Genomic DNA, 23,229 nt, shown 5'->3' with positions numbered 1-23,229 from the left:
CCAGGCAGCAACCAAGAATGGGAAAGACAAAGAGTGGTGGAAATACTACTTAAGTGATTCAAAAACAGATCAGAAACTTACCAATATAGCACTGTGCAGCACAGGCATGTGTATACCCTTGGGCAACTTCAAATCTTTACTCCTCTTCTTCCTAGTGCTTCTACATGATGCACCCCCTGTGGCTTCAGCAGAGGTAGAGGCAGGCTGCTCAGATCCCTGCTCTGACTGCTGAGATATTCTTGGCTGAAGTCCTCTACATCTTGGAGCCCTTGGAGGTCCCGCCAAAATTGCTCCAAGATCATCTGTGTAGGGGCCAACTCGGTCATTGGAGCACAAGGCAATATGTAGGGTACTAATAAGATTGGTTGGGGGGGGTGGGGGGGGGGGGGGAAACAGGGGCAATGGACAAGTGGAAGTGCTTTGAGCCAAGCCCCAGTTCCATGACCCTTTTCACCATCATCCCTCTCATGGCCTACCCACGCTTCTCTGCTCGCATTGAATTGGAGAACATTTTGCTGCAGATCAGTGGGGCGATGAACAGCCAAGGCTAGGGTATCATGCGTTCTATTTAAGGTGGCATTCATAGCATGGTTGCTGTGTTTGATACCCCATTCAGGTAGCCACTCTTTCTACAGATGTGGACATTATCACAAAGGCCTCCGGTATCGTGTCACTCACACTTAAGACAAACGCCTTCAGTCTCTCTGCAAGCATGACTGGTATGGCTGGAACGCCTGGTAGTACATTGCACATTATTTACAGCTGCTCTAGAATTTTCCACTTTATCAACAGCCCCCAAGGTACAGCATCTACATCAAGATGAACAGAGCTTGGAGCGTTTTATGGCCTCAGATGTGGCCTTTCCACTAGTGTCCCTGTCTCTACCATCTGTTCTTGCTCACTTGTGATATACGAGTCACCTGGTCTCACTAAGTGTGAGTATCTGACTTGGTGCATGGTCTGCATAGGTCTTGTGATGGTGCAGCCTGAGAGTCGTCGTCGCCCTCCTGGATCACCAGGATGCTTGAAGGCCCTGTGGGGCTTAAAGACATCAATCAGACTGGTCAAGGGAAGAATGTTTTAAGTGATCATTATGCACATGATTATATTTCACTCGCTGCGGTCATCAACTCAACATGAGTGAGCATTGTAAGCCATGTGGCTTTATGATTTTAATCTGTCACTAGGTAGTTGGCAAGCGCACCCCCCGCCCCCCAACATCTCCAACAGCCAAGCATGCTGAAACTCCACTGATGTACAGCACCTCCTCTGCATCTGTCAGTTCAGAGATGACTGGAGGGCCACCTTCAGTTCTCTGCCTCTCATATGTATTCTCTCCCCCTGCAAGGACAAAAAGAACAGACATATATGAGTGAGAGCAATGGCATGTGTTGAATGGATAAATAGAGAGCATTTGTTGAGGTTAAGTAAATATGAGTGAGAGGCATGAATGACATTGCCTGAAGATGAAAGTGAGCATCAGTGGTGGATGGGCAGATCGGAATGTGAGTAAGTGCGTAGACAGAGAGCAATGGGTGTACCTGCAAGCTAAGTTGGTGTGAGGGGCGATGTGCTGGAATAGGCTTGAGAAGGCAGAGTGAGGCAGTTAGGGTGATAAGCACATCTGGATGTAGGTGAATATGCCACTGTACTCTGCTTCCCTGCCCTCCTCGGGTCATCAAACCGCTTTCAGCATTGAATCCATGAGAGTGACACCACGCTCCTGCTGCTGACCTCATGACAACTTCCAGTCACGCCTTCCTTGTGTCACCGACAGGCTTCATCTTCCTGCTGGTAGGAAGAATATTTCCTTGCGGGCTCTTAAAGCCCCGAACATCACATCCGTGGAGGCAACACTAAAACAGGGCACAGCCTTTGAATGTCTGGAATCCATTTTGCCAATTCTTTCTGTTTTGCTCCCAACTCGACCAAATTCCAAGTTAGGAGTGGCTTTATAAATACTGGAGTTCAAATCGACTTGCGCAAGCCCGCTCACGCTAATTAGTTGAAAAACCTGGAAATAATGCATGGTAATGCAATGGGTGGGTTAAAAATACAATGACAGACATGCTTCACATCACTTCCAGGTTTCCTGCACACGACTGGAACCCATCCACCACCATCCCACCCAGTGTGTCAGGAAACTAAAATCCAGCCCAATGGCTCAGATGCATAGAAGAATAGCTGTACTGTGTTCAACTGGTTTCTTTGGATGGGTTGGGAAGGAAAATGAGGGTCTTTTCTTTTTTCAATCATGTGAGGAACGGTAGTATGTACAAATGGGATCTAGTTTTACTCTTGGTATTAAATGTTGGCATCAAATCAATGAAAGTGACTTAAAATACTCTAGTGTTCATTTTATTTCTTCACACTGATCACCCTTCTGGCTTCTGAGTAAAACTTGGCGCTTACTGTCAAGTAGTCCTGACCTTTGAGTAGTTTTGTGCTGCAGGCCCAGGCCCATTGGAACTAATTAATTTTTCTTAGGCGTTTCCCCACTGCATCATCCATCTCCTCAGTCAAGTGAGCAGCTCATGAGCAATTTACTAATTTGTAACATTTTATCAAAGACTATGAAAAGTAAGATCGGTATACTCAACTACAATTCCTGCTGAGAGTTTGTTAAATAGTTACAGGAGTAGGCTATGCTGCTCCTTGAGCCTGCTCCACCATTCAATTAGTTAATGGTGAGCTGCAGCTCAACTCCATTTTCCTGCCTTTGCTCCATAATCCCTTTGATCCCCTTACCAAAAATCTATCCATCTCAATCCTGAAAGCGCCAGTTGTACTAGCATCCACAGACTTTGGGAAAGAGTTCGAAATTTATACCATCCTTTATTAGAATATATTTTTTAAAGAAGGAGTCCATTGCTCATTTCAAATATGAAACGCATAACTCTTGAGGCAGCATTTTATTCAGTATAGTTGCTTACTTTGAATCGATTGTTGTGAAGCATTTCTCCTTCTTACCATATGCCAGGGGACAAAGCATATTGACACTCAAAATAATCGCAAAAGACAGGTATTGTCTCAGAGGTTTTGCAAACTTTAGCATTCAAAAATATTCAATGCATAACTATAATAAATACAGAAAGTTTTTCTGTAGTCTTATGATTAATTTCCAATTATTGTAATTTTCACACAGATTCATTAGACTATTCAGAGATGATGGATAAGGGGTTACAAATTCGGAGTGACTTCTGACAATGCACAGCGATCGCTGACGCCATCAGTGTGGGTAAACATTTGCCAGTTTGCCAGTATGAATTAGCGCATGCACTCATTGATGCCACCTGGCCCCTCAATAGCTGTGATCTCCGCCTCCATTCTCCCCTACAGTATCCCGCTCCCTCCTGCCAGCCCCGCCTCAACTGCCACTTTAAGTTTCCCACTCCCCGCCTCTTCCTCCCCCCTCAGCCGCTCCATTCTGCCTCACCATTCCCCTCCGACCCCGGCCCCTTGCTCCCGCTCAACACGCTCCCCATCCCCGCTGCTTCTCCGGGCGGGGAACGAGTGGCTGAGGGATGACGGGGCAACGTGGGGAGTGAGTGGCCGAGGCAGCAAGGCAGGGAGCGAGCAGACGTGTGTGGGAGGGAGTGGCGAAGAGAACCGGAGATGGCGGGAGGGAGTGGGGTACTGTTTTTGGGTGGGATGGAGATGGGATCGCAGCCTTTTTTCCCTGTCAAAATGAGCAGCGCCATCTTTATTACTGCCAGCTGCCTGAGAAGTCGCAGTGATGTTTCCGTCGATGAGGCTGCATTTGCGCATGTGCCACCTAGTGGTTGCGCTGTCAGCAAACGCAGCTTTTCAAATTACAGCTCACAGGAATCCTAGCTGGTAAATACTGTAGTGCATTGCATGGTACCTTTCTCTAACACAGGCATTAAAGTAAATTGTTACAGCACTGAATTCTATCAAACTCAACTGTTATCTGCTTCTGAAGAACTTGGTATGAGAACAGAGCACAAGACAGAAAATAGAAAATACATCTCATTCTGCAGCACTGTCACTGGAGCTGAAGGGGACATGTAACACTAATAAAAATAAAATAAATGAATCCAAATTCCCTCATAGCACACTGTGTTGCTGAGAGTACCTAAAAACATCCAATTACTAAAATGGGTCCAAATTAAATTAAATGTCTTTATATCACATAAATTAATCACATGTACCTGATCATCTCCGTGAGGAACAGCTTGTGAAGCAGAAGCTGTGAAACTGTGTTTGGTTGCAGAATCGTATTTAACTTCATTAATTAAGGCTTCCACATGATCATCACAAGTTCTACTCATGTGGTTTGGGTTTTCCTTGAATGATCTTTCAGATAATTCATCGTATGCGTTTTGTCTTTCAGAGAAGCGATTGGAGTCAAGCTGTGACTCAGAAGGAACAGCATAGTTGGAGTCCTTTACTGTCAGTTTTCTGAATATTTCCGCTGCTTCACTATCCTGCTGTGCATTTTTACTGTAAAAGGGGATGATGATGAAAATACTGATATTTAATTTGTATAATTTGGAAACAAATGCCTAACCAAATTTAAGTAACAATAATTGCCACTGATCTCTTACAGCAAAAATAAGCATTATTGTAAAAGCACAATACTGCAGATGTTGGAAATCTGAAATAAAAACAAGAAATGGTGGAAATACTCAACAGGTCGGGCAGCATCTGTGGAGAGAAAAGTAGATTTAACGTTTCAGGTCAGTGATCCTTCATTAGAAAAGCATTACTGGCTGTACGGCCTCTTTTCATGTGGCAATTTCTCAATTCTATCAAACTTAATTATGATTAAAAATAAATTGAAAAGCTGTAATAAAAGTAGAAAATGCTGCATACACATTGCAGATCCATTCGCACCTGAAAAAGGCATGTTACCATTTCAGGTGGGGATCTTTTCCAGCACTGTACTGCTGTACATATGCAGTGCTACCAAGAGCAAAGACCAATCTGTCCTGATGCTAATGGAATTGCAAGATTGAAGCACTGTGCTCAAGATCATAGAGTGGTGAGCCTGTGGAATTCGCTACCAAAGAAAGCAGTTGAGGCCAAAACATTGTATGTTTTCAAGAAGGAGTTAGATATAGCTCTTGGGTCTAAAAGGATCAATGGGTATGGGGAGAAAGCGGGAACAGGTTACGGAATTGGATGATCAGCCATGATCATAGTGAATGGCGGAGCAGGCTTGAAGGGCCGAATGGCCTACTCCTGCTCCTATTTTCTATGCTTCTATCATTATTGTTAAATCCACAGTATTTTCACATTTGAGTGGAGAATATATGGAAAAAAACTGCAAGGAGATAATAACAGTATATTAACAAGAGAAGCAGATCGATATTTGACAGAGAAAGCAATTGAGGAGTATGATGAATAGGAGCCCTGCCCGGACCTTTGCTGTATCAAACTAAACGTAATGGTTTATTCCAGCACTATCCTTTGCTAATGCTCCTAAATTGAGTTGGATCATTTAGGTCAATAGTGAAACTAGCTCATTATCGACAAGCACCCAAATCTTTCAAAATCTGTGGTCAGAGCCTCTGCAGAAGGATCACACTGCCTACCAGTAAAACATTTTATATTCTGGTGTAACATTTCAACAGAGCAAGACACCATGTGATGTAGAAGAGAGAATAAATTATCACTATTTGCACTTAATATTGTCTGACTGACCTTCAATTAAAAAAAAAGATCTTATACCTTACTGGCTGCAAGTCAAATCCTATTGGAACTAGAGCTTCCCCTTTAATAGGTTTCATTAGTTCTTCCACAGTGAGCAAATCTGAAAAATAAAGTGTAGGTTAATTAGCAATCTTTGATCATTTGGAAATAAGAGAAAATCCAAAATGTTTGTAAATGTAGCACTTGCATAAACAGGTGGCAGAGTGTCCCATAAACTCCTCCATTTCTAACCCATTTCAGGTATTAACACATTTTTAAGAAAGAACTTACATTTATACAGCATATTTAACCTGCGCAGGGCAGCCTCAAACAACTTACAGCCAATTAATTACTTCTGGCATATAGTCACTGTACAAATGTGGGTAAACAAGACAGTTAAATTGCAAGGCTCGCAACAGCAAATAAGACAAGTGGCTAACCAATTAATCTGCTTTGGGATGTTGTTTGATGGATAAATGTTGCCAGGATACTGAGTGAACTCCAATTCTTCTTCGAACAGTGCCATGGAATCTTTCACAGGCAACTTCAAATGCGCATCCAAAAGACAATGCAGTACGATCTCAGTACAACAATGAACTCTCAGCCTACATGATCGTCCACCAAATCTTGGAGCGGAGCTTAAGAACATAATAAATAGGAGCAGGAGGAGACCATATGGTCCGTCAATCCTGCTCCACCATCCAGTACGATCATGGCAGACCTTCGGCGTCAACTCCACATTCTCGCCCTCTCCCTATACCCCTTGATTCCTTGAAAGACCAAAAATCTATCTATCCAAGCTTTAAATGTATTCAACAATGGAGCATCCACACCCTCTGGGGTACAGAATTCCAAAGATTCACAACCCTTTGAGCGAAGAAATTTCCCCTCATCTCAGTCCTATATGATCAGCTCCATATCCTCAGACTGTGCCCCCGTGTTCTCGATTCCCCAGCCAAGGGAAACGACTTCTCGGTGTCTACCCTGTCAAGCCCCTTCAGAATCTTGTATGTTTCAATGAGATTGCCTCTCACCCTTCTAAGCTAGAGAATTTACTCAACCTCTCATCATAGGACAACACTCATCCCAGAGACCGATCTGGTGAACCTTTGCTGTACAACTCCTTGCTCTACTTACACACTAACTTACTGGGCTGGATTTTATGTTCCCAAAACTATGCCACTGTGACTCATTATAATATGCAGGGCGGTGGATCCCCCAATCACGTGGCAGGAGAAGGCTCAGCGACGCGGTCAATGGCATTGCCTGCTTCTGTGCAGGTGCTGGTGCCATTTTTAAAGGGCTGCCAGGCCTGCATTGATAGATCGAAGTTGACCCTGTCCCCCTGCCAACCGCAACAAAAAATAAAGTTTGACCCACCACCACCCCCAACCAACTACACCAGAAAAGCCATGATTACCCCTTTTCCATCCCAAATCCAATCCCAAGTGCAGAGTTGACCCCTTTCACCCACTCGCCAACTTTTAAAAAATTTATTCATTCATGGGAAGTAGGCATCAGTGGCTAAGCCAGCATTTATTGCCCTTCCCTAATTTCCCTTGGGAAGGTAGTGGTGAGCTGCCTTCTTGAACCGCTGCAGTTCATGTGAGGTAGGTACACCCATAGTGCTGTTAGGGAGTTCCAGGATTTTGACCCAGTGACAGTGAAGGAGTGGCAATACAGTACCAAATCAGGATGGCATGTGCCTTGGAGGGGAACTTGCAGGTGGTGGCGTTCCCATGCATCTACTGCCCTTGTCCTTCTAGGTGGCAGAGGTCGTGGGTATAGAAAGTGCTGTCCAAGGAGCCTTGGTGCATTGCTGCAATGCATCATGTAGATGGTACACACTGCTGCCACTGTGCGTCGGTAGTGGAGGGTGAGAATGTTTGTAGATGGGGTGTCAATCAAGCGGGCTGCTTTATCCTGGATGGTGTTGTGCTTCCTGAGTGTTGTTGGAACTGCACCCATCCAGGCAAGTTGAGAGTATTCCATCACACTCCTGACTTGTGCCTTGTAGATGGTAGACAGGCTTTGGGAAGTCAGGTGGTGAGTTATTCACCGCAGGATTCCTAGCCTCTGACCTGCTCTTGTAGCCACGGTATTTATAAGGTGACTCCAGTTAAGTTTCTGGTCAATGGTAACCCCCAGGATGTTGATTGTGGGGGAATCAGCGATCGTAATGCCATTGAATGTCAAGGGGAGATGGTTAGATTCTCTCTCGTGGGAGAGAGTCATTGCCTGGCACTTGTGTGGCACAAATGTTACTTCCCACTTTTCACCCCAAGCCTGGATATTGTCCAGGTCTTTCTGCATATGGACACGGACTGCTTCACTATCTGAGGAGTTGCGAATGGTGCTGAACATTGTGCAATCATCAGCGAACATCCCCACTTCTGACCTTATGATTGAAGGAAGATCATTGATGAAGCAGCTGAAGATGATTGGGCCTAGGACACTACCCTGAGGAACTCCTGCAGTGATGCCCTGGAGCTCAGATGATTGACCTCCAACAACCACAACCATTTTCCTTTGCGCTAGGTAAGACTCCAACCAGCGGAGATTTTTCCCCGATTCCCATTGATTCCACTTTTCCTAGGCTCCTTGATGTCATACTCGGTCAAATGCTGCCTTGATGTCACTCTCACTTCACCTCTTGAGTTCAGCTCTTTTGTCCATGTGTGAACCAAAGCTGTAATGAGGTCTGGAGTGGAGTGGCCCTTGCAGAACCCAAACTGAGCGTCACCGAGCAGGTTATTGTTAAGCAAGTTCCGCTTGATAGCACTGTTGACGACACCTTCCATCACTTTACTGATGATTGAGAGTAGACTGATGGGGCGGTAATTGGCCGGGTTGGACTTTTTTGTGTATAGGACATACCTGGGCAACTTTGCACATTGCCGGGTAGATGCCTAACTGACTGGCCTAAATGTAGAGTTCCAACCCCACTCATCCCCCCCCCACAAACTACAAGAACAATGCAGAACTGAACCCTCCCTACCCAACAACTTCACTACAAATGCAGAGCACCCCGCTTCCCCACTTCGATGGCACCAGCTTTCTCTGGACGGGAAAGTGAAGGTGCGAGTCCCAGCCGCTACACACAAGATCGCAGTTAAAAGGTATGTTAATTCAGTCATCTCCTTTATTTAAATATTTAAAGTGGGGTCCCGTCGCCGAACGGCAGGGGGTCCGCCATGGAACCATGCCGCCACAGGGATAATCGGGCCTGGCAATCCTGGCGTCGGGCTCCGTGGCAGCAAATGCCAGTACGATCTTCCGGCCCATCCCGCACCCGTCCCCCCCACCACGGGCCTGATGTCGGGAGCTCAACAAAACCCAACCCTCTGTGTTCCTTGTACAAATACACAAAGTCCCTCTGAACATCAACATTTACAAGTTTCATACCTTTTAGAATTATTCGGCATTTCTATCCGTACAACGAAAGAGAATAATTTTACACTTCCCCACATTATATTCCATCTGCAACCTTTTTGCCCACTCACATAGCCTGTCTATACCTCTCTGCAGCCTTTGTGTCCTCCTCACAACTTATATTCCCACCTAGCTTCATAGCATGAGCAAAACATTACTCTCCGTCGAAGTCATTAATATAGATTGTAAATAGCTGAGGCCCCAGCACTGATCCTTGCGGCATTCCACTAGTTACAGCCTGCCAACTTGAAAATGCTCCATCTATCCCCACTCTTTGCTTCCTGCCCGTTAACCAATCCTCTATCCATGTTAATATATTACCCCCCCCTCGCGCCCCAACTCTATGAGCCCTTATCTTGTGTATTGAATGCCTTTTGGAAATTCAAGTCTACCATACTAGTCACATCCTCAGAAAATGCTAATAGATTTGTCAGCACATTACAATTTCCTTTTCATAAAACCATGCTGACTTTGTCTGATCATACTATGATTTTTACAGCATTGTTAAGACCTCCTTAATAATAGAATCCAGCATTTTCCCGATGGCTTGCGAATTTGTAGTGCAGCTATAAATAATAAAATGGTTCAAATTGTTCAATCTCAGGCTGTTTTAAGATTTAATGTATCAGGGTACAATTTAGTTGACTGTGCTGGTTAGCTTCTGAAGTGCAGGATATGTGATTTATGACTTATTTTTATCACCACATTGTGAAATGAGATAGCCAAGAGAGTCTTGAGATAAGGAGACAAGACAACAAGCACAAGACGTTTAGTTACAACTTAGATTGCAAACAAATTGGCAACTGGTGTTTTGCAGGATCTCTAGCATTTTCGGGGGGGGGGGGGGGGGGGGGGTCTTGTTCACAATAACACTTGTCAAGTCAATCAGCAAGGACAATGTGCATGACTAGAGAGCTCCAAAGAATTTGAGCTTTCCATCACAATTTGTAGAGAGTCAGGAGCGAAAGGAAAGGATCCATGAAGGTTGCATCTGTACCCAAAACAAAAGCAGGGTAATTGCAAGTATTTCTCTGTATGTCTACTACTTAGAGGTATTGTGTGTGTCAAAGACTTGCTCAAACACAATAAAAGGTTTGAATTGCAAAATATATGGTTGTCAGATTCGAATGCTCTTATAACTTTCTGGTTTCAAAACTTTAGGCTCTGTTAAATGCTGGGAAAAATCCTTCCTACATTCATGGGGATAATCACTGAAAGAAAGAATCCAACAGCATTTTATCTATGTGATTATATGATTACATTTACCACTTATGAATTAACTCAATTTGCACTTGTAATCTCACAGAAGAATGCGGAAAAACTCAAATTTCAACTCAATTTTGTGCTTACCAGATTCTGCAGTAGAAACGTTCCTTGCTGAGTCCTTAACAGGGCTCTGAAGACCTTCAACAAAATTGGTGCTTTTTCCATTTAATGTACCTTGCCCTCCATCTGTGCCTTCCAGAGACTGATCAATGTTACGATATGCTTGATGCAAGGCCTCAATATCGCTATTAGTTTGCCCATAGGAAATACCTGAAGAGAACAAAAAAAAAAGTTATTGCAAAACCTTTCCAAATCTGATGCAATAATGTTTATATTGACTTCAAAAGATAATGGCATTTTGGTTACTCTACTTAATAGCTTATTTGATAACAGCAAGTTTTATCTTTTTTTATTCTTTCACGGGACGTGGGCGTCACTGGCAAGGCCAGCATTAGCTGCCCATCCCTAATTGCCCTGGACAACTTGTTGGGCCACTTCAGGAGGACATTTAAAGAGTCAAACACATTGCTGTGGGTCTAGAGTCATATGTAGGCCAGACCAGGTAAGTACGGCATTAATTATTAAAAAGGACATTAGGTGGAGCCAGAGGACATTGGTAGGGTGTTGAATGAATACTTCACATCTGTCTTCACCCAAGAGAATGAGGATGTAGATATGGAACTCAGAGAGAGAGACTGAGGTTCTTGAGCAAATTGTCATAGGGAGTGACAAGGTACTACAGGTTTTGGCAGGCTTAAAAGTGGACAAATCTCCAGGTCCGGACGATTTGTGTCCCAGGATGCTGTGGGAGGCGAGGGTAGAGATTGCAGGGGCTCTGACCCAAATTTTTAATTCCTCTCTGGCCACCGGGGAGGTGCCGGAGGACTGGAGAACAGCTAATGTAGTCCCACTATTTAAAGAAAGGTTGTCGAGATAAGCCAGGGAACTATAGACCAGTGAGTCTCACGTCAGTGGTAGGGAAACTATTGGAGAAAATTCTGAAGGAGAGAATCTATCTCCACTTGGAGAGGCAAAATTTGATTAGGAATAGTCAGCATGACTTTGTCAGAGGGAGGTCATGCCTAACAAATTTGATTGAATTTTTTGAGCATGTGACCAGGTGTGTAGATGAGAGTAGTGCAGTTGATGTAGTTTACATCATGGGAGACTAATCAAGAAAGCAAATGCACATGGGATACAGGGTAACTTGATAAGGTGGATTCAAAATTTGCTTAGCTGTAGGAGACAGAGAGTGACGACAGACGGCTGTTTTAGTGACTGGAAGCCAGTGTCCAGTGGCGTACCACAAGGATCTGTGTTGGGTCCCCTATTGTTTGTCATTTATATAAACGACATAGGTGACTATGTGGGGGGTAGGATCAGTAAGTTCGCGGATGACACAAAGATTGGCCGAGTGGTTAACAGTGAGCTGGAGTGTCTTGGGTTACAGGAAGATATAGAAGGGATGGTCAAATGGGCAGAAAAGTGGCAGATGGAATTTAACCCTGAAAAGTGTGAGGTGATACACTTTGCAAAGAGTAATGTGATACGGAAGTATTCAATGAATGGCCTGACACTGGGAAGTTCCGAGGAACAAAGGGACCTTGGCGTGTTTGTCCATAGATCCCTGAAGGCAGAAGGGCAGGTTAATAGGGTGGTGAAAAAGGCATATGGGACACTTGCCTTTATCAATCGAGGCATAATTTAAAAAGCAGGGAGGTCATGTTGGAGTTGTACAGAACTTTGGTAAGGCCACAGCTGGAGTACTGTGTGCAATTCTGGTCGCCACATTATAGGAAGGATGTGATTGCACTGGAGGGGGTGCAGAGGCAATTCACCAGGATGGTGCCTGGGATGGAACATTTAAGCTAAGAAGAGAGGTTGGATAGGCTTGGGTTGTTTTCGCTGGAGTAGAGAAGACTGAGGGGTGACCTGGTCGAGGTGTACAAGATTATGAGGGGCATGGACAGGGTGGATAGGGAGCAGCTGTTCCCCTTAGTTGAAGGGTCAGTTACTAGGTGACACAAGTTTAAGGTGAGGGGCAGGAGGTTTAAGGGGGATTTGAAGAAGAACTTTTCTCACCCAGAGGGTGGTGACTGTCTGGAATGCACTGCCTGGGAGGGCGGTAGAGGCGGGTTGCCTCACATCCTTTCAAAAGTACCTGGATGAGCACTTGGCACGTCATAACATTCAAGGCTCTGGGCCAAGTGCTGGCAAATGGGATTAGGTAGACAGGTCAGGTGTCTTTAATACATCGGTGCAGACTCGATGGGCCGAAGGGCCTCTTCTGCGCTGTATTATTCTGTGATTCTGTGAACCTGGTGGGTCTTTACATCAATCGGTAATGGTGCCATGAAACTAAGACTAGCTTTCAATTCCAGATTTTTTGAAATCATTAATTGAATTTATTAATTAACTGAATTTAAAATTCCACCAGCTGCCATGGTGGGATTTGAACCCATGTCCCCAGGTCATTAGCCTGGGCCTCTGGATTACCAGCTCAGTAACATTACCACTATGCCACTGTCTCCCCCATCCTATCTAACTAACTGAATTCTTTATAATATGTAAGCTTTTACACTTAAGTAATTTTTCCAGTTATGACCTTCTGTATGGATTAATTCCATTAATCAACCATTGACAGGTTATATAATAAAAGAAGCTGATGTGCCACTTTATGAAAGAGACGACTGTTCAAACATCTTATTTGCGATTTCTCTGATCATTTAGCAAACTCAACTTGAATAAGTATTTCTCCTCTGTCTGAGAAAATACTTGGCTTTTGAATACTTCCTTACAACGGATGCGACAAATTGCAAATTCAACATGCGTACATGAATATGCTATGACAAAATGCAGTGTTGCATCCATGGTGTATTATTTTTTGTTGGTCTGACATAAAATAGTACACTCCTTATGGTACCTTCAGAGTTAAAACCAGATGATTTAAAGGAAATGTAATCTGTTTAATACACAGTAATCCACAAACAGGAGGAACTAGGGAAGCATTAATATGTAAATACTTTAAATGGCACCCTTGATTATCTTCTATTCATAAATTTTTTGTGTTTTGATTGATTTTAATAACAGATTTGTTATTCTATGAAAATACAGAAAAAGACTCTTTGAAACATTGATTGCACCTGGATTACAAACCCAAGTTGTAATGCTCAAACGCCAGGGTTGCAGAATTGTCTGGTTTATAAATATGCAACACCTGCCTTAACAGCACTCAGCAAAAATAATCAACGTTTTTTTTTCCTGCAATCTTCCAGTAAAGTAATTTGCCTAAACTTCCCAATACTTTAGTAGATACAAGCCTACACTGGTCAGGAAGGCCCCAGATTTGACTCTGTCCAAGAGCTTCTGTTTTGGGTGCAATCGGCGACCTGAGCACAAATAAGGCTAGTTTTGAGAAGTTTTTTTAAAAATCAAGTCTGCATTCAAACTCATTTGCATATTGAACATAAAATCTGCCATGAACAATCGCAATCAAGCAACAATTTAGAATGTAATCTTTTTTTTAAAAAAAACATCTGCATTAAAAAATATTCCTGGATATATTTAAGAGTGGGACCCTGGCGCAGCTTTATTAATACAGCAAAAAATGGGTTTATCACAAAAAATAAGCATTTTTAATCAGTGACCAGTCCACCACGTGAGTAACCCAATTTTAAATAACTGAAAATGACTTTAAAAAATACAGAAGGATTTAGTAGTTACATTGGCGTACAGTAGTTAGTTCCATAGTAATATCAAAAATGTAAAAGCTTTTAAAACTTGTCTACTAGTGTCCCTGAACCTAAAAAAAAATAATTTTAACAGCCTCCTTGAAGGTCCGCAAAAGGGCACAATTAGAAGGAACTCACAATGGTGATTAATTCGATCTGGTGCTTGGCCAGTTTTGTAAGTGGTGTCAGCTTCTAGGGTGATTTTTTTTTTTAAATTAGTGCAAAAGATTGTGGAAACTTGATTTGTGCTGAAAATAATTTGCACTTAAAATTCCTGAATCTTCTGCACTGGTTTGGCCAAGTTTGGACCCATTGCATGGAAGAAAACAGTGCACCTGAGCAGAAATTCCTGCTCTTTGTCGATGTTGAGTTAGTTGACTACAAGGACAGCAGTGGGAGCTGGTTTCAACTTCACTGAGTTAGGTCGGCTTGCAAAACAATACACAATGAACTGTTATTTCTAAGATATGTTATATATTAGACATAGTCTTTTCTCATGTATACAATCTGATATTCTTTGCTAGAAAGCATATACAAAAGGACATCAATAGGTACATATGTGTAAAGTTAAGCAAAATTTTCTTATTTTTGTGGCAGTTAATAATAGGTTAGTACATAATTTTCTTTACTGTGTAGACAGTCGAGCAGATCATTATCATTTATTACTTACTAGTGGCATACATTTGAGATGCTTGGCCTTGCTGTCCATGTTTTTCATCCGTTGTATGTTTGTTCATAGATCTGTCATCTACAGATTGCAATAACTTTTGTGTATCCAGAGGTGAATCTAGTGAATCTAGCAGTACGACTACAAATTATAAGAACAGATATTTATAGCTCTGACTAAAGAGAAAGTGGTTCTTTAAAAAAAACTAAGCAATTTCAAATAATATTAATTCTACAGTACTTTTGTACATTTAGTGAAAGATTTCCAAATGCAATCTTTGCTTGCCAATAAAATACACATATAAAATCTGGCTTCAAACAGCAACCCAAACTCCGGTATGAAAAAGTAATGTCTTTGGAACAACATACCTCCGATGCACTGTTGTGGTAAAGTCATGCTCAGGCTGGATAAGTAATGTAGCCTGCCAAAGAGAGACGCTTCCTTATATCCCAAGAATCTTGCAGTAGGGTGCTACAAGATCTTTCCCCTAGTCATGCTCTGGTTAATCAGTAGATAATCAATCAGTAGGTAGGGGAGGTGAGAGTGATTGCCCTTGACATCAAGGCAGCATTTGACCAAGTGTGGCATCAAGGAACCCAAGCAAAATTAAAGTCAATAGGAATCAGGGGGAAAACTCTCCATTGGATGGAGATGTACCTAACACAAAGGAAGATGGCTGTGGTTGTAGGAGGCCAATCAGCTCAGTCCCTGGACATCACTGCAAGAGTTCGTCAGGGTAAAGTCCCAGGCCCAACCATCTTCAGATTCTTCATCAACTACCCTCCCTCCATTATAAGGTCAGAAGTGAGGATCTCACTGATGATTGCACTGTGTTCAGTATCATTTGCAACTCCTCAGATACTGAAGTGGTCTGTGCCCACACGCAGTAAGACTTGGACAACATTCAAGCTTGGGTTGATAAGTAGCAAGTAACCTTTGTGCCACACAAGTGGCAGGCAATGACCATCTCCAACAAGAGAGAATCTAACCATGTCCCCATGACATTCAATGGCATTACAATCGCTGAATCCCCCACTATCAACATTCTGGGGGGTTACCATTTGACTGGAAATGGAATTGGGCTAGCCATATAATTACTGCGGCTACAAGAGCAAGTCAGAAGCTGTGAATTGTGCGGCGAGTGACTCACCTCCTGGCTCCCCAGAGCCTGTCCATAATCTACAGGGCACAAGTCAGGAGTGTGATGGAACACTCTCCACTTGTCAGGATAAATGCAGGTCCAACAACACTCAAGAAGCTCAACATCATCCAAGATAAAGCAGCCTGCTTGACTGTATCCATCACCTTAAACATTAACTCCCTCCATCACTGGCAGAGACAGCAGCAGTGTGCACCAATTACAAGATGCACTGCAGCAACTCACCACGGCTTTTTTGACATCACGTCTAAATCCACGATTTCTACCATCTAGAAGCCAAGGGCAGAAGACAAATGGGATCACCACCTGAAAGTTCCCCTCCAAGTCACACACCATTCGGACTTGGAAATATATCGCTGTTCCTTCGCTGTTGCTGGGTCAAAAACCTGGAATTTCCTTCCTAACAGCACTGTGGGTGTACTTACATAACATGTACTGCAGCAGTTCATGAAGATGGCTCACCACCATCTTCTCAAGGACAATTAGGAGTGGACAGCCAATGCTGGCCTTTCCAGCAACACCCACATCCCAAGAATGAATTTTTAAAAAACTAAATAAGAATGCATTGCTCAGAAATTGAGGAGAGAGAATTGCCAATATCAAACAATAATTGGAAGACAGTGCTGGTTTCTATTCAAACAGATTACAAGGGATAACAACGTACATTTATGTAGTGCCTTTAACGTAATAAAACATTCCAAGGCACTTCACAGGAGTGTTAATAAAGCAAAATTAGACACCGAGCCATGTAAGGCATTATTAGCGCTGATGGCCAAAAGCTTGGCCAAAGAGGTAGGTTTTGAGTATTTTAAGACTGAGAAGCAGAGAGGGGTTGAGGGAGGGTCTTCCAGAACTTAGAGCCTAGCTGAAAGCACAGTCATCTATGGTGGAGCAATTAAAATTGGGAATGCTCAGGATGCCAGAATTACAGGACCCCAGATCTCTCACAGGATTGTAGGGCTGGAGGAGATTACAGAGGGACAAGGCCAAGAAGGGATTTGAAAACAAGGATGAGAATTTTAAAATCAATGCGTTGCTTGACTGGGAGCCAATGTAGGTCAGTGACACAGAATACTCATACTTTGCCACAGAATGAAGACGATTGAACAAGAGGTTTAATCACCCATTCTAGTTGTTGCACATGAACATTAGAATTGTTCAAATTGTTTCGCAATTGCGTTGGTTTGCCCAGTCACAGCTGGCAGCGTGTAATTGTGGCCTTAAGACAAAGTGAAAGTTTTATGAAACTTTTAGCCAAACTCCATGATACTGGGTTATTCTAGTTAGGAGCTCATGTTGCCTTGGGGAAGAACTTGGGGTCTCAAACAGATGTCAATCTACAGTATCAAGATTCTTTCTGCCTAATTCTCAGAGCAGATGGGGTCACGAGCTCAGGACCTGTTGCTTATCAGTAGTACTGATTGATCAACCTTCAAAATCCCTAGGCTTTATTTTATTTGTTGGCAAGCCTCTCTGCTGGTCTGTTCTCTCTCTTTTTGGAGCTGGTCGATGTTAAGAACTTTGCCAGCATCTTTTGTTTACATTTCATCCCAGATTCCGAGTTTTTCTGAGTTTCCATCCCTCTCATTTTTGCATTTTTCTAAGGCCACCTTAGTTATTCACAAGTCCTTGTTTGTTTAATATCGCTCCAACCTACTTGTAATTTATTTCATTGCTGTTTGTGGGAGTATGTTGTGCACAAATTGGTTGTCGCATATCCTACTTTACATCAATGTAGTGTCCAATGCTGCCTTGATGTATTTTACTTTTTACTCCTTATCTGTCTCCCTCTGCTGGAAGCAAATGAAAAGGTCAATTTAGACAGAACCTCTGAATTAGTTCGAGTCCACCTGTGGAATCATTCTGCCGTTAGGTAACTTCCGCTATTGGGTGTGGAAAATATCTGAATAAAAATGCTGCAAAGAAAACATAATTATCTAGGTAAAGATGAAATTAATATTGCCTCTTGCAGGGGAACAATGTACATCGTCATTAATATAAAAATATCCTAATGCACTTCACAAATGGATATAGAGAAACGGATGCCAATTCATAGAGGTAAAGATTAGGAGGGGTGACTGAAATCTTGGTCAGAAAACTGGGTTTTTAGAAAATCGCTAAAGGTTGAGAGAAAAGGGGAGAGGTGGAGGGTTTCAAGTGGAAATTCCAGAGATTAAGGCTGAGACGGCTGAAGGCACAAGCAAATCTGTGGCAAGGGAGAAGCATAAATCGGCCATTGATAGTGGGGTTGCAATTTAAGACTGAATGAATGTTCAAAGAAAAGGTGGGGCAAGTTCATAAAGGGATACAAGGGCAAAAAGTCTAAAATTCAGGGATGCAGTGCGGGTCAGCAAAGACAGGAGTGATGGATAAGCGGGCAGGATACAGGTAGCTGCTTTTCAGAAAAATTTGGGTTTGTGGAGGATAGGAGGCCGCCAAAAAATTGGAATAACCAAGTCTCGAGCTGACAAAGCATTGAGAAAGATTTTGGCAGCAGAGAGACTGAAGTATTAGGTAGAGATGATCAATGTTGCGCATGTGGAAATAGGCGGTCCACTGATGAATAGGATGTGAGGTTGAATAGCACACCATGGCTTTGTCATCTGGTTCAGCTTGAGTGAGCTGCTGGATGGGATGGAATTATTGGCAAGGGAATGGAGGCAATTGTGGCACCTGGAAATGACAGCTTTGGTCTTTCTCATGTTCTGTTGGAGTAAACTGTAACATCACAATAAGGTGGCAATCTTAGAATTTGAGCTGCAAGCAAATCAAAGAATAAACCTTCTCCACATAAGGAGTTCTGACAATGTGGGACACACTGCCTGCAAAGCCACAGATGCAAAGTCAACTTGGGTATTTGAAAGGAGATAAATTCTTACTTGAGAAGTATTAAGGGATAAGGAGAAAAGGCAGGGAATTGAGATTTAAAACGTTGCACCCAGACAAAAAAAAAAAATGAAAAAGCAAGCTCAATGGGCTAAACGCTCCTTTATCCCAGCTAGGACCCTTCTTTGATACGTGATGGCTATTCAAATGGCAAAAAACACAAGATTACCTACATGTGATTGCTCCATCATTCTTCGAATGATAGCAACCATCACACCACAATTCCTTCTACATATACCCTCCTGGAGTTATCATTGTTTTATGGGAAGAGCTTTGAAAGAAGTTGTCCTCAGGAGTCGCAGATCATAAAGAATTGAAATACATGCAAAACCTGAGCCTTAACACAGGATGGGCTTTGCAAAGGGTGGGAACCAGGTGCAAGCACAAAACAATGACACCAGGACATGTGCTAGCGAGGGTAGGAATAGGAGGATTAGGCAAATGAATGTGTGGCTGAAGAGCTGGTGAAGGCGGGAGGGCTTCAGCTACTTGGATCATTGGGATCTCTTCTGGTGCAGAGGTGACCTGTACAAGAGGGATGGGTTGCATCTGAACTAGAAGGGGACCAATGTCCTTGTGGGGAGGTTTGAGAGTACTACTCGGGAGGGTTTAAACTAGTCTAGTGGGGGGTGGTACCCAAAATAGTAGTCTCTCCGATGAGATAGTTGAGGCAAATGTAGAGGATAAAGCAAGCAAATCCAGTAGGCAGGTCAGGCAGGGGCAGGACAGGTAGCGTGGAAGGTCTGGTAGGCTAAACTGCATTTACTTTAATGCAAGAAGCCTTACAGGTAAGACAGATGAACTCAGAGCACGTATCGGTACATGGGATTGTGATATTATAGCTATTACGGAAACGTGGTTGAGGGATGGGCAGGACTGGCAGCTCAAAGTTCCGGGGTACCGATGCTTCCTGCGTGACAGAGGTGGAGGTAAGAGGAGGGGGGAGTTGCACTATTGATTAGGGAGGACATCACGGCAGTATTTAGAGAGGATATCCTGGAGGGAACGTCCAGCGAGGCCATATGAACAGAAATAAGAAAGGGGTGATCACTTTGATGGGATTATACAATAGTGCCTCCAATAGTCAGAGGAAATTGGAGGAGCATATATGTAGGGAAATCACAGATAGGTGTAGGAATTATAGGGTTGCAGTAGCAGGTGATTTTAACTTCCCTAATATTGACTGGGACTGCCTTAGTGCTAAGGGATCAGATGGGGAAGAATTTGTTAAGTGTGTCCAGGATAGTTTTCTGAAGCAGTATGTGGATGGCCCTACTAGAGAAGGGGCTACACTTGACCTCTTAGGAAATGAGGCTGAGCAGGTGGTCAGTGGGGGAGCACTTTGGGACCAGTGACCATAACTCTATTAGCTTCAAGATAGTTATGGAAACGGATAGGACTGGTCCTTAGGTTGAAGTCCTAAATTGGGGGAAGGCCAATTTCGATGGCATCAGACAGGAACTCTCAAAAGTTGAATGGGAGAGGCTATTTACAGGTAAAGGGGTATCTGGCAAGTGGGAGGCTTTTAAAAGCGAGATAGGAAGAGTTCAGGGCCGGCATGTTCCTGTTAGATGGAAGGGCAAGGCTAGCAAGTTTAGGGAACCTTGGTTGACGAGGGATATTAAGGGTCTGGCCAGGACAAAAAAGGAGGCATATGTCAGGTACAGGCAGCTGGGATTGAGCGAGTCCCTCGAGGAGTATAGAGGATGTAGGACTACACTTAAGGAAATTAGGAGGGCGAAAAGGGGCCATGAGGTTTCCCTGGCAGGTAAGATAAAGGAGGATCCTAAAAGATTCTATAAGTATATTAAGAGTAAAAGGGTAGCGAGGGAGACAGTAGGTCCCCTGACGGATCAGTGTGGGAATCTATGTGTGGAGCCACGGAAAATGGGCGAGGTCTTAAATGAATACTTCTCGTCTGTATTTACCATGGAGAAGGTCATGGAAGCTAATGAGTTCAAGGGAAGGAACAGCGATATCCTGGAGCATATCAACATTACAAAGGAGGAGGTGTTGGAGGTTTTGAAGCGCATTAAGGTGGATAAATCCCCAGGGCCTGACCAGTTGTATCCTAGGATGCTATGGGAAGCAAGGGAGGAGATTGCTGGGGCTCTGGCAGAGATTTTTGTATCATCGTTAGCCAGGGGTGAGAACATAGAACAGTACAGGCCCTTCGGCCGACGATGTTGTGCCGACCCTTTAACCTACTTTGAGATCAAGTGACGTACCGGAAGACTGGAGGATAGCTAATGTTGTGCCTTTATTTAAGGAGGGCAGCAGGGATAAGCCAGGGAACTACAGGCCGGTGAGCCTTCCATCAGTGGTGGGAAAGTTATTGGAAGGGGTTCTGAGAGACAGGATTTATATGCATTTGGAAAGGCATGGTCTGATTAGGGATAGTCAGCATGGCTTTGTGCTTGGGAAATCATGTCTCACGAATTTGATTGAGTTTTTCAAGGAGGTGACCAAGAGGATTGACGAGGGCAGGGCGATGGACGTTGTCTATATGGACTTTAGCAAGGCCTTTGACAAGGTTCCGCATGGTAGGCTGGTCCAGAAGGTTTGAACACATGGGATCCAGGGTGTGCTAGCCAATTGAATACAAAATTGGCTTGGTGATCGGAGGCAGAGGGTGGTAACGGAGGGTTGTTTTTCAGATTGGAGGCCGGTGACCAGTGGTGTGCCGCAGGGATCGGTGCTGGGCCCTCTGTTGTTTGTCATATATATTAATGACTTGGACGTGAATGTAAGGGGTATGATTAGTAAGTTTGCAGATGACACCAAAATTGGTGGTATAGTGGACAGTGAAGAAGGTTGTCTAAGATTACAGCAGGATATAGATCAACTGGGAAAGGGGGCAAGGGATTGGCAAATGGAATTTAATGCAGACAAGTGCGAAGTGATGCATTTTGGGAAGTTAAACCAGGGCAGGATATATACAGTGAATGGCAGGGCCCTGGGGAGTGTTGTTGAGCAGAGACACCTTGGGGTGCAAGTACATAGTTCCCTGAAAGTGGCAACACAGGTAGACAGGGTGGTGAAGAAGGCGTATGGCATGCTTGCCTTCATCGGCTGAGGGATTGAGTACAAGAGTTGGGACGTCATGTTACAGTTGTACATAACGTTGGTTAGGCCGCATTTGGAGCACTGTGTGCAGTTCTGATCGCCGCACTACAGGAAAGATGTGATTAAGCTAGAGAGGGTGCAGACAAGATTCACAAGGATGTTGCCTGGTTTGGAGGGCTTGAGTTATAAAAAAAGATTGGATAGGTTGGGTCTGTTTTCCCTGGAGCGAAGAAGGCTGAGAGGAGACATGATAGAGGTATATAAAATTATGAGAGGCATGGATAGGGTAGATAGCCAGAGTTTGTTTCCCATGGTAGGGGTGACTAAAACTAGAGGGCATAGATTTAAGGTGAGAGGGAGGAGGTTTAAAGGGGATCAAAGGGGGAAATTTTTCACACAAAGAACAGTGGGTATCAGGAATGAGCTGCCAGAGGTGGTGGTGGAGGCAGGAACAATAGCAACATTTAAGAGGCATCTGGACAGGTACTTGAATGAGCAAGGCATAGAGGGATATGGAATTAATGCAGGCAGGTGGGATTAGTATAGATAGGCATTATGGTCGTCATGGACGCTGTGGGCCGAAGGGCCTGTTTCTATGCTGTACGACTCTATGACTATAGAACAAAAATAACATGCAATTTCCCAGAACTAATTAAAATTGGGCAAATTTCTTTGGCCTGTGAAAACTGCTATGATTCAAAGAATTTGAAATTTTCTACAAGTTAGGCAAACTTATTTTGTACATTTATGAAACATTTGGCCTGTGTTTGAAAATGGATCCTTACATCAGTAAATACTAAAAAAAGACAACTTTCTTAAGAACTGAAACAGCTCTCAGACCGAAATGATTCTTCAAACATGTTATGAAGAGAGATATCACCTACCTTTTGCTAGCATTCCAGGCTTGGCTTCCTAAAATAAAAGCACAGCATATAAATTTGATTATTCCAAACAATATTTAATCTTTTAAAATACTTTTAATGTTGAAGACTTTAATTCCTGGCCTAGCTTTCAAAAGACTCCTGATACATTTTCTGCTAGTGAGCTTAGAGAAATGTAGAAGATACGAAGGATGTCTACTCTGATTCTAAAGAGTCGCGCGTGATGAAGAGATATATAATGATGCGTGGATGGGAGAGTAGAGGACGAGAATCAATAGTGGGGTGGAATTAGTAACTTGAAAATCCAAATTCATCAACAAAATATTTATATAATACCTTTAAACATAATAAAGCGTCCCAAAGCACTTCACAGGAGCATTATAATACAAAATTAGACACCGAGTTACATAAACCGAGATCAGGGCAGATGGCTAAAAGCTTGATCAAAGAGATAAGTTTCAAAAGGGGTCTTAAAGGAGAAGAGAA

General features: G+C 43.3%; 1 protein-coding gene across 1 annotated transcript in view; it reads right to left on the bottom strand.

Moving 5' to 3' along the window:
* The window catches only part of cep162 (centrosomal protein 162), a 196,931-nt gene that overhangs the window by 124,534 nt on the left and 49,168 nt on the right, over nucleotides 1-23,229 (bottom strand). Inside the window, exons 8-12 of the mRNA XM_068026864.1 lie at nucleotides 22,747-22,774; nucleotides 14,755-14,892; nucleotides 10,438-10,623; nucleotides 5,695-5,776; nucleotides 4,173-4,464 (exon numbers count right to left, since the gene is read on the bottom strand). Of these exons, the coding sequence (XP_067882965.1) occupies nucleotides 4,173-4,464; nucleotides 5,695-5,776; nucleotides 10,438-10,623; nucleotides 14,755-14,892; nucleotides 22,747-22,774 (726 nt within the window). The remainder of the gene's footprint in view (nucleotides 1-4,172; nucleotides 4,465-5,694; nucleotides 5,777-10,437; nucleotides 10,624-14,754; nucleotides 14,893-22,746; nucleotides 22,775-23,229) is intronic.

This window comes from Heterodontus francisci, chromosome 3 (genome assembly GCF_036365525.1).
Source record: "Heterodontus francisci isolate sHetFra1 chromosome 3, sHetFra1.hap1, whole genome shotgun sequence".
Lineage (NCBI taxonomy): Eukaryota > Metazoa > Chordata > Chondrichthyes > Heterodontiformes > Heterodontidae > Heterodontus > Heterodontus francisci.
This window is presented reverse-complemented; position numbering and strand designations above follow the sequence as displayed.